General features: G+C 39.3%; 1 protein-coding gene across 11 annotated transcripts in view; it reads left to right on the top strand.

Annotated features, from left to right (window-relative positions):
• LRRIQ3 (leucine rich repeats and IQ motif containing 3) overlaps positions 1–12520 on the top strand; it is a 54449-nt gene that overhangs the window by 10104 nt on the left and 31825 nt on the right. For 3 of the 11 annotated variants that reach the window (XM_081866546.1, XM_081866550.1, XM_081866542.1), the window contains exons 2-4: positions 4543–4843; positions 5606–5929; positions 7483–7616. In XM_081866546.1, the coding sequence (XP_081722672.1) occupies positions 4580–4843; positions 5606–5929; positions 7483–7616 (722 nt within the window). In that variant the 5' untranslated portion in view covers positions 4543–4579. Of the gene's footprint in view, positions 1–15; positions 185–1476; positions 1500–2777; positions 2828–3024; positions 3161–4542; positions 4844–5605; positions 5930–7482; positions 7617–12520 lie in introns of those variants that run through there. The other 8 variants (XR_014157659.1, XM_081866545.1, XM_081866544.1 and 5 more) reach the window with 7 other exon arrangements.

Raw genomic sequence — 12520 nt, 5'->3', positions numbered from 1 at the left:
GGTGACAGTTGGGTGCTGAAGGGAGAAGCAGTCAGGTGGGAAGAAGAAGCCAGGCAAGAGGCTTGGTCTGAGGAACAGGGCAGGACAGCACATCTGGAACCCCATATGGGCTTGGTACAGGTGTAATACAGTGCAATGGTTTGATGCAGGTTGGTGTCATAGTCTGCCGTTATATCCAAGCTAGGTGTGGAAATCACATTTCAGATTCATTACCGTTCTGGTCTGTAGCCGAGTGCAACCCATAGTCTGCTAGTTCTAATTTAACAACGAACTATGGTTTGCATGGAAGTTGAAGTAGCTAATTGGCCAGATGGAGAAAAGAGATTCTGGAATGCTTTCAGTGGGGAGATTCTCCCGGCACATATTTTGATGTCATTTTGGTGCCAGGCAAATACTTCTTTATTTTACTTTATCAGGCCTCTTAATTTGATTTGATCTGTTGGCTGGTGTATTTTATGTTTAGGGTATGCTTTTAGTTTGTAATGTTGTGTTTTCAAATTTTGTAAGCTGGCCTGGGAATTGAATGAAAAAAGTGTGAGGTGTGGATTTGTGTGCTAAATAAATAAAACTGAGAGGGAGAAGAATAGGGGAGCATGTAATCATGAGGCTTGCTATACCCAAGCCTGGCTTGATGTTGTACATGATCCAGATCAATGCTTTTCTTTATCCAAATTTCCAAAAGATTGTTCCTTATGCTAAGAACTGTACTTGTGTGCGACTGTGCACATGATTGTAATATTAATGCAATGTCACAGCCTCTTACCTCCCTTCCATGGGTAACTGCCTATTGCCCTCTGGCAAGAGAGACCCACAGGACACTCAGAAAGGCTCTCACTCATCCACTAGCTTGACTAAGAAAAGAAAGTGGTGGCATTCTCCTGGCGCTTCTTCCTCAAACCCTTTGTGCTTTTGAGATCACAGAAGGTAGATGTGGGATTCCCGCCCCCCCCCCCCCGCCCCCATTACAGGAATAGAAACAGGGAAGAAAAAAACATGCCCTGAAAAGCTTCCAGAAGGGGAAAAGCCGTGAGCATTTCCATGGTTCCTTATGCTCATTCTTGCGCATGTCTCTTCCCCAAGCCCTCTGCTTATCAAAGATGGGGATGAAGTTAGTACCAAGAGGGACAGAGGCTTGGCTAGGAAGCCAAGCTGATATTTATAGACTCTTGCAATTGCTTCTTGCAATTTTCTTATGCAGTTTTAAGCACATTCACCTCTTTACCCTGGGCTTTGACACTCGAGATATATGTTTTAGGACCTACAGTATTCTGCATTTTGTTTTAATTTATTTTAATGTTGTATTTTTTAAAAAAATATGGTAATATGCCCTGGTGAAGGGTAGAAAATAATTCTAACTAATAATGACAATATTACTAGTAATAATATTCTGATTTTAACAGCAACAACACCCCTCCCTCCCCAAAAGCCAGGAATCGCAACTTACCACCATGTGTGTGTGTGAAGTTCTGTTCAGTGACAGTGGAATAGTGATTCCATAGGTGAGGGGTAGCAGCTAAGGGTGATGGTTTTATTACTATTTTCTTGCACCTCTGAAATACATAGTTTGCTTATTTAAAGACTTATACTCTTCTTGCTTTAAGCAATCATTATGCAACACAATGGCAAACGAGATTATACTTGTCTTAGCGATGGGGTAACAAAGAGGAAACATGATGCTGAACGCAGGAGAAATAGCCCCCTCTGGGAGGTATGGGACTTCGCATACAGGCCACACAGAATATGGCTCTTGGTGATGAGGGAAGCCCTGATGGGTTGGAAAAACAAATAGTTCAGTGGCAAGTCTGTAAAGGAAGAAGTGGTTTAAATCTAGAATTTAAAGGTCCGCAGGAGTCATCTCTATTGCTACTGATAAATCATCACATTTACTTGCACGCTCCTTTTCCAAATAATTTCAAAGCAGCTCACAAAAGCAGTCAACAAATCAAAACAAACACAGTCATAAATATATAAACTACATTCCATAAACGCAGTATTTCACATCCGCATTTGCAAGTTAACAAAAACATCCATATTAACATTTCTCTAAACTTTGAAATGCATTCTAGGCCCCTTCCTTCAGCAGCAGGAGCAGCCTATGTCTTCAGAAGCTATGCCGCCCCAGGCTGAGTGGAAACGGGTCAGGCAGAAAACAGGGATCAGGTCTTTTCAGGGTTCACAGTGGTGAAGAAGGCCACTCACTGTAAACAGCAGCAATGTTGAGTTGCCTGGAGGCGACTGCTTCCTCTGTCCATCTAGGAACAGTGACAGGTGGCTTCAAAAGAGGACTAAACAAATTCATGGAGGGTAAGGCTTTCAGCAGCTACTAGCCATGGTGGCTATGTTCTGCCTTCCGTGTTGAAAGCAGTGTGCTTCTGAACACCCCTTGCTGGAAACCACAAGAGGGGACAGGCTTCTCATAGGTATTTAGGTCGCCACTGAGAGAACAAGATGCTGTACTAAATGGACCACAGGCCTGATCTAGCAGGTTCTTCTTAGGTTGGCTCTTGAAAATGCTTTTTAAACCATTTCTTCCTTTACAGATTTGCCATTGGTCAGTTGGTTTGACTCCTTTCTAGCAAATGGGCTCCGTTATATTCTTTCTTTCTTTTTTTACAAACGGCCAAAGGAAAAATGAGCCACGAGCCACGTTCTACCTGGCTTGCTTGTTCTGCTAAACTGGCTTATATATTTTCATGTCTCCACAAGCATTTTCAGTACTAAGTGCTATGCGAGCATATGAGTTCGTTTTATTTGATGCAAGTGAAATGTCCTTGCAGGGATGTGTTGGCAATCTTGATATTCGCCGAGATCTTCTTGATGTATAAATGTGTGTGGAGATCTCTTTCTATATCATTGCTCGTTTTATAATATTGTGGCTCCTGTCAGATACTTTTGCTCTATTCTTTCTTTTTAATTTTAAGAGTTGGATCAAATCTAGTCTTCGGTGGATTATAAAAGTACAAAGTGCAAATGAAAGGAAATGAAGCAGTCGTGCCCTCTGATATGGTCTCACCATGCACAAATCCTGCAATAAAAGAAGTCTTAAAAATAAGGCAGAAGCCTCTGTATGAAATCACACAAAAAGTACATGAAACCCTGGTTTTGGTCCTAACAAAAAGACTACTTTATCCATCCCTTAAAATAAGGGCAGAAATTAAATGTGCTGATGGTCTCCTTACTTTAAAAAATAAAAGTAATATATTTCTGAAATTTCTTCACTAATCCAGTAAATATTAATTTGACATCTCTTTAAACCATGACAAAGCAGACTTATATGAGGTGCGTCTCCAAAAATTAATTTAAAATATAGCCTCATTTAATTTATCTCTTGCTCAGTTAAGGCTGAAGAAATCATAAATTAGTTTTCTGGCAGATCTCCAGTGACCTCAGTGGAATTTTGCCGGCACAAATATAGGTTGGAATATAGGGTACAGGTATCTGTTTTTCATTCCTTAGCCAGTTCAGTAATGGTGCTCATTGTACAAGATAGTTTTTTTAAAGTATTTTTTTATTACTATTTTCAACATACATACTAAAAGCAGCTAAATTTCAATCTATAGTGTAGCTTATTTCCCCCAGCTTTCCCCTGATCAGGGATTTGATCAACTCCAACCCCAGTAGAAAATTCAGGCTGCTTTCTACTGAACTTGCGGTTCTGTTACATACTCATTTACCTTTTAATGCATGATGGGAGTATTCTCTGAAGGAGACGGAATAGCCATCTTGAGCTTTAAGAAGCTACTAGTTCAGTGTAGATATTGCAGATTTTCTAGCATTGGCCAAAGTTATTCTGCAGGAAATGGCTGATATCCCTGAGTAGCAGCCGAGTTGGAGGAAGGACGTACTTTTACAGTCAGGTGATGGGGAGCAGCATTGGAGACAAGGGGATATGTCATGTTGATCAAGCAGTTTTCGCTGATAAGTCACATCATAAGCAAATCACATTAGTAGTGCATACCTGTATGTTGACTCCAATTCCACTTTAGTCTTTCTTTCTCCATATGTGTTTATGTGTGTGTGTACATCTCTGTACACACACACACACTTATCCTATACTTGGAGATTCAGTTAAACATCATAACAATAAATGTTTAAATGGCACTTTCATTGAACAAACAAAAGATCTTGTTGATGACTAGTCCCTAATTGTTTTCCCCCCCTGAATATAAAGGTCTTGCACTGTTTCTAGAAAACACTTTGATCTAGAGTACAATTCATTGTGTTTGCCTCTATGCTTTCCAGCTTATAGGTACACTGTTTTTGTTTATATTACATTATCCATTTTTATTGACACAGTTCCTTAGTGTTTTCTGTTATTGTGATAACATGGAAAAAACAGCAGAATTTTTGCACTTGCTTACATGTTTTCAAATAGTCTGTTAGATTTCTTTCTTCCCGCCTGCCTTCCCTGTCGCTGTTAGTCCTTTAATAGAGCAGGGGGTGTTGTCACAACCAGCTGGATATTTCCTTAGGGTACTTGAAGTTTTTCTTTTGAAAGCTGAATAAATGAAACCTACTGTGTAATCTCCCCCCCCCCCTTAGATATCTCATGGATAAACTGTAAAAGAGATCAACAACCATGGAGGAGGAATTTACAAAATACCTTGTCTCTGCTTCTGAAAGTCTGCTACTCCAATATGGGCAAACCGCTGATCAAAAAGATGCAAAGAAGCTGCAAAATCTCGTTATGGTCAGGATACACACTCAGTATTTATGCAATCTAAAAGAGATGCAGTATTGCGTTTCACTTAAAATATGTGATTTGTCTGGAAATTTCATTGTGAATATTGATGCACTTGAGTCTTGCACTAATTTAATTAAACTGGATCTTCATAACAACCAGGTGAGCAAATTTTAAAAAATTAACATACAAAGTATGGTTTGGGGAAACTAGCCAGTTTTTGTATTTGTTCCTGTAGGTTCTTGGTGTAGGCTTAATTTATGCTGCAGGAGCTTCCACCGTTTAGTATTTTTGATTCTAACAATAGAGAGTGTTTGTTTGTCTGTGAGAGGTGGGGCTGGCGAGAGAGCTAAACCCCACATCCTCTGTTTCTTCCGGTCATTATTGCAATAGAAATGTGGCCTTCTCAACATTGCCAAAAGTGTATTTCTCACAATACCTAATGTATGAAATTAGCTGTCTGAAGAACTATACGTTGTATCCTGAAATGTTGATATTAAGAGCCCAAAATGATGTCAGCATTTTCATGATGGTGGGAGTCGGGTGGGAAAAGTATTCCAGTTTCCACTTGGAGTGTTTGCTTATTTTCCACAACATTCCCCCCCCCCCCCCCCGAAGGCTGGAATTTTACCTTTTACTTTTGAAGCACTCAGTTGAGATTCTCATGTTCTCTTGCTCCAAAGGATACTCCGTTGCTCCCTCCTATTGAAGTGAATGGGGGAATCTCAATCACACATCATAGCACACATGTATCTTGGGACCGGGAGTGTTGTCTTTGATATATAAATAAAAATATGCAGATGATCATTGACTTCCTTGGCTGAGGAAGCAATTTTGGTTTGACAGGTTACTTACACTACATTTTCCACAATGTATTTACCTTTTTCTCCTTTCTTTCAAAATTGTGTTTCAATTCTGTTTCAGATAGAAGAACTTCCGGGCCCAATGTTTTGGGTAAACATGGCAGGACTGCAACTTCTGTATCTTCATAATAACAGCATTTCAGCTCTGGAAGATGTGCATTCGTTATCTTTCTGCCCTAATCTGATCGCTCTCACCTTGTTCAACACTCCCCTGTGCCTGAAAATCGCATATAGGCATATTGTCGTTAACAGCATCTTTTCACTCAAGGCACTGGACTACTATGTTATTTCTGATGAGGAAATAATAGAAGACTGGAGGCTTCCTGAAAAATATAAACCCTTTACACCTAGCTTTTATATTGATTTTTGCCCTACTTCTGGAAAGGTAAGTTATCTAGTTGTTGTTTGTTTTAAGGCGTGCCTTCATAGGAATAGTAAGCTTCAAGTATGTCATCATAATCTGTAGCCATTAGCTGGAGCATTCCAAGTTCTTTGCCTGCCAGGAACCCTGTGTGCAAGTATTCATTATTGTGGCAAATCATCATGGCTTGCAGTTAGAATTATTGTTCATCAGATAATCCTAAAAATAATGAATGTTTTCATAAATTTAAAGCATCTGAATTTTTATCTGTTTTGAATTAACAGAAACATTTAGAGATGGGAGAAACAATGGTTTCACAGGTGCTAGGACTAGAATTCATGTCTTTGTTTAGTTACACAATTTTGATTCTTTCCTTGGCTTAGTGAAATGTTCCAAATGTAAAAACATTGCCTTCCTTCATTGAAGCCAACATTGAAAATATACCTACAAAATGTGACTAGGCTGCATTTTTCTTTTTACTAGCCTGCTAAGATGCTAGTAGCATGTGCCTCGGTTCTGGCTTCAAAAGAGCCCCCTGTTTAACATCTGGCATGGAAATACATGAAGTTAGCTTTGTTTCAGACTAGCAAAAATGAAATGCCTTCTGCAAAACAGGCTGGCGGGGAAGGGACAGAGACAAGAGAATTGTCTTCCCTTCCTCTGTAGCCAGAATGGAAACAAATCCAACTGGTGGAGGAGGAATGATGCTCACTCACCTGTATGGAATTCCTACTCACCTGTGGATACCAAGCAAGTTGTTAAATGCAAGGCTGGCTGAAACCACTTAGTTTACAAAAGAAATATGCTTGGACTGATGTGCTTTGAATGGTAAGATCTGCTTCTAGGACCCCTTTCTGGGTCCTTTGGTCCTGGTAAATCAGACCCGGTTCACATGGCACAGTAAGAAACCTGAGTGAGAGAACCGATAGAAATGGAGAGTATTAAACTGGGGCCCAGAATAGCATCCCTACAGGGGATTGGACTAGATCAGGCATCCCCAGACTCGGCCCTCCAGATGGTTTTGGACTACAACTCCCATCATCTCTAGCTAACAGGACCAGTGGTCAGGGATGATGGGAATTGTAGACCCAAAACATCTGGAGGGCCGAGTTTGGGGATGCCTGGACTAGATGACTCCAACTCCACAATTCTATGATTCTACTGTAACATTTAGAAGCTTTAGCCCTGACAGCACCCGTCACATGATTATCCCTGCCCCCGGTCTGCTTTTCTGCTGGTGGGGGCAGCAATGTGATACTTGTCCTCACTGGCTAACTACTAAATGTAAAGCGGGGGTGTGGAGAACTCTCCAGAAAGGATGAGTGCTGTTTCTGTCCGATCCAATCATAGGGGGATTTATGATCTTTTGTGAGCTCAATTACCAAGCTTCAAATAAAGACAGTTCCTTATCAGGTATGAAATATAATATTTACTGGTGAAAACTAAGGGGGCAAGTGTTGGCCAGTATGCCTGATCCATAACATAAAATTAGAAAGGTGCATGATTTGTTTATTTTTTGGGGGAAAATATGTTTTCACGTATGTTTACAGAAAATCCTCATTATTTGTTGTTTGTAGGAAACTACATTTCAGGAAGAAATGGAAATGGTAAAAAAGATAATTTCCAAAATCAATTACATCCTATCTTTTCATTCGCCAGTCCTGATTATTCAGAAATGGATAAGAGGATATTTAATTAGAAAAGTATTGTGGTAAGTATATTTTTGCTTAGTTTTAATCAGGAGCTGTTTTCATGCAAGGCAGAGTAGCTAATTTAAGCTGACTTTTCAGCCATCTTACTGTACACAAATAAATATGTCTGCAATGCAACATAGCAGACATTACAAGCTTTCTCGAAATGCATGTTTGGGTGTAGTTATATGTTGGGACAGTTTAATTTTAAAAATGTTGTACGTAGGAAAACTGTTCAGCAGATGGCTCATAACTAAAGGGGCAGAGTTGCTGCTTCCTTGATCTGTCAAGCGGTTTTTCAGTCATGCATTATTTCAGTAATTTGGGGAGCAAGAGTGTGCAATCCACTTCTCATTAAAAGACCCATGGCAAAGCATACACTAATTTTAATAGTTTTTGGACTATTGCATCCAGTATATCTGGAGGTTATACCATAAAAAAAATCCACTGCCACTCTGATTCTAAACATTTGCAGCAGTCTTTTTGTTACAACACGGAAGTAATGTCTTCTTGCAGGTGCACCGATATAGTTTGTGACGTTGAGCTGGGAAAGCGTTTGGTATATATGACAGCATTCTAACCCCTTTTTGTACTAAGATATTTGGCTTCTGGTCTGAACACTGGACCTTTCATTATATAAACTGATCTTTGTTTTGCAGATGGGAAAGACATATTGTACAGAATTCTTGGCTGTAAGTGTATGTAGGGATAAAAAATGAGTTTATATTTATACAGAGCTTCCTATGTGATGCTGAGCCTTGAGCATAGCAGGTACACTGTTCTCTACATAGGCCTAATTATATCTTGTAAGTTCTTATAAATTCTGGCTCCTAGTTGTGATAGTAATACCGACTCTGGAGCTGGAATCTATGGAAACTCACAACATAATTTTAAGTAATTTTTCAAGTAATAATAATAATAATAATAATAATAATAATTTTATTAGTATCCCGCCCTCCCCGGCCAAGACTGGGCTCAGGGCGGCTAACATCAAATATATAACATTGGTATAAAATCAAACAATAATTAAATTACCTCTTAAAATCAAGTCAGGATCAAATTAAAATCTAATTAGATGGCTTTCGCAGGATTAGGATTGGGAACAGTAAATGTTCATTAGGCCCAACTATTTACGCTGTTCTTATATGGGCCTGTGAGAAGTAGACATTATAGAAACTTAAGTTTCTGTTCATTAGTTTCTATTTCATTAGTTTCTGTTTGGCCACTCGGTAGTGGCGCCCACCCTGTGGAACACCCTCCCTTCAGATGTGAAGGAAATAAGCAGCTATCCTATCTTTAAAAGACATCTGAAGGCAGCCCTGTTCAGGGAAGTTTTTAATATTTAACGCTGTACTGTTTTTAACACTCGATTGGGAGCCGCCCAGAGTGGCTGGGGAAACTCAGCCAGATGGGCGGGGTATAAATTATTATTATTATTATTATTAATAATAATAATTGTTATTATTACTATTATTACTATTATTACTATTATTACTATTATTATTATTTGGAACTGTGTGGATAGAAGCAGGCTATAGGTAATCTAAAACATTTTGTGCCTTCTATTTTTTAACTTTGTGGTGTTGCAAAAGCAGCAGAAACTCCTGACTCTTTATTCCCCTTGAATGGAAAAAAAATGGTATTGAACCTTAAATATTTGCCCAGTATTTGATAACTTAACACGCCATTGCCTTCACAGTCTTCCATAATAGCTTAAACGATGTCACTGAACGTTGTAAGAATATCGTACATTATTGCAAACACTTGGATTGTGTGACAATTTTGGAATATGAAAAGCTTTTGAAAAAATGTTTCTCCCATCATGGAGGGTTTATTTCATCTAATTATCACAAGCTTGTAGTGGTTCCCAGTTTTATAACCTCTAATTATTAAAAAAATACGCTGTCATTCAGATGTGTGCATGAAAGTGATATTCGGTGTGAGGAAACATATATAGGACATTGCAAAACAGATTATAAACACATAGCAAGGCATCAAAGGCAAATAAATATAGAATTAATCAACAGTGGCATTCTACAGCTAAAGCGTAGATTAACATATGCACAGAAACAATTGATCATTTAGACAAATTTGTCAGAGCTGAATAGCTGCACTCTATAATATTCCAGAAATAAGTGTCACTGGCATTAACTTTTTTCCTTTCATGTAGTCTACACACAGAATTTTAAGGAACCTATTAGATGTTGTAATATTGCAGTATGGAGTGCATTGCAGCTCCCCTCCCCCAACAAAGGCTGTTCTGCAGGGTCCCCCAATACTTTGTAAAAGACTTTAGGGTCACAGGTAGAAGGAAAAATGGGCAGAATTTGCATCCCCTTCTCTTACATCAACTGATGCCTCCACTAGGTCAACAGCTAGTGGAATAACAGCAATAGATTTCACTTTAAAATTTCACATTTTGAACATGTGTAAGCTGCAGCAATGCATATGTAAAAGCTTATACAGTGGTACCTCGGCTTACGAACTTAATCCGTTCCAGAAGTCCATTCTTAAACCGAAGTTGTTCTTAAACCGAGGCACGCTTTCCCTAATGAGGCCTCCCGCTACCGGTGCCCTTCCACCATTCGGATTCCATTCAGTAAAGTTCTCAAACTGGGACACTACTTTGCGGAGTTTTGTGGAGTTTGTAAACCAAATCGTTCTTAAACAGGACTGTTCTTAAACCAAGGTACCACTGTACTGCTAGTGTATAGTGACGGATAGGAAAAGTTAACACTCCACACTGCAAGTTTTTGTTACAGGTTGCATTTGTTCTTATTCTCAAATTTTGCTCCTTAATAACAGCTGGAAAACAATTGCCGTTTGGTTTTCCCTGTTGCTGTTGTAGATGTTGTGCCGACGCTGTGAACTAGCAGAGTTCTAGTGTTGGACTAATCAGGGCTACATTTTCTTTGAAATGAACACTTTTCACTGGGTGGCAAATTCTCTTGATTTCTAGGGAGACAAAGAATATTCTTTAAAATCTGAAATGGTGTGGACTGTAACTAACTTAACTGTTTAAGGTGGCTGAGGGATTTCCCTCCTCAAATATGACTGTGCTTAATCTCTTTATGATACATACACTACTGTGCACTTGCAATCTTTTCACATAATGTTTCAATCAAGGAATTTAAGAATTGGTGCTACCTTATTAAATCCAGTATTCAGCTTCTGTGAGCATAGTTGCCAAATTGCACAAACATGTCCAGGGAAGAGAGCAGCAAAATACTAGCATAACTGGAGCTGAGGACACCTTTGTACGTGTGCTTGCCATGACAAGACTTAGGTTCTTAATATGCTTGGTGTTCTCCATTGTATGTGCAAACACACACCCCAAACTTCTGCAGGAAGTAAAACTTTTAAAAGTATTATGCTACCTAGAGTGGCTGCAGCAGAAGTGCATTAGTATACATGATGGGGAACAATATGCATAGTAAAAGTTCACGGACTTTGTTGCTGTAAATGCACGCGCCTAAGTGATGTGAATGACTAACGGAGATATTTCAGATGTTAAAAGTTTTCTTTGGTCTTTTCAGTGTGATATCTGAAAGAAAGTATATTCTTCAGGGTATTCTGCATTCATGTCGTGGGTGCACTACACCCCACACCAGATGATGTTAAATTCATGCTTAGCATCATAATTTCTAAGATGAAAAGCACTGACTTGTGCCTTTGTATTATTTGTACACAGATGGTGTTCTGTGAAGCATTCAGCAAGCAAGCAAACCACATCTGTCAAAACACTCTCCATCAATTCCAGCATCTTGTGCTGAGTAGCAATTGAAAGGTTGTCAGTTTAGATCAATGATTCTCATACCATGTTGGGTTGACTGGTCATTTGTACGGACTGAAAAGCCCAACTAGCTCAGGAGCTGCAGGTAGCTCATTTGAGCAGTTCAAGAGCCGTTTCTTGGCTGATCGAGGAAGTGAATGATGAAGTCCACTGTAAGGCTATTCTGTAGGAGCAGTCTCTTGAATCTCCTTTCCTCCCACTTTCAGTCACATGCAAGGACTGACACATGCTGGAACTCCTCCCCAGAGGAGGAGGGGAAAGTAATGGTAGGACTGCGATAATCCCTAGGGGCCTTTAAACTGGCCAGTAGGAGGAAGTGAAGAAGCAGTGGTAGTTATGGAAGAGGACTGATTGGTTGGAAGAGAAAAACAGTAGAGCAAAGGGAGAATTAGAAATGCTGTGATGGGGACAAAGTGAAATATGTCCTATTGTGGGACAGCACTGCTTAGCACTGTAGCATCTCTGTAGTTGTAAAGTTTTGTTTGTTTTTCTTCTTTGGAGACTCAGAGCACACCTGAGGTCTTTGTATTTGTGCTATCTATCTACATATCTTGTTGCTTAAAGCAACACTGAATATTGACAGCCATCTTTGTTTTGATACACACAACCATTTGGCATGAAAAGTGAAAGCTACTTTAAAGATAATCTTGTCAAGCTGTTACTCTGATGAAGAGTGACAGACTCTGCATCATTTTGGCAGACAGGTCAAGTTTTCTTTGGGGAAGTGACAATTTTCCTTTTTTTTTTCAACTAATGAAAAGTCTACAAAATGCGTCTTCCCTGAGCCAAATGTATTTTGAAGAGAGAGTGCACCGAATATGAAACATAAAATGCATGCCTTTACATATTGGCACCATGGTATGCATCCACAGAAAACCTGTGTGCTGTTGAAAAGTTTAATAGAAATACAAACTTGAATGTCTTTCAACAGTGGGATGTTAGGAAGATTTCAATGGCTTTGCAGGCATATACACCAAAACAAGTGTTTTAAGATCCAAGTAACAATTTCTTATAAGCTGGATCTTTTTGGCACATATGATAGTGGAATACTTATATAAACTCTACTAATTTGTGAAAACTAGCTTTTCAGGAATAGGAGTAGTTGCATTTGAGTCCATTGGAGCTTGGCTG

The sequence above is a fragment of the Podarcis erhardii genome (genome assembly GCF_964252035.2).
Source record: "Podarcis erhardii genome assembly, chromosome: 6".
NCBI lineage: Eukaryota > Metazoa > Chordata > Lepidosauria > Squamata > Lacertidae > Podarcis > Podarcis erhardii.
The sequence above is the reverse complement of the archived record's forward strand: the minus strand, read 5'-3'. Positions and strand labels throughout refer to the sequence as shown.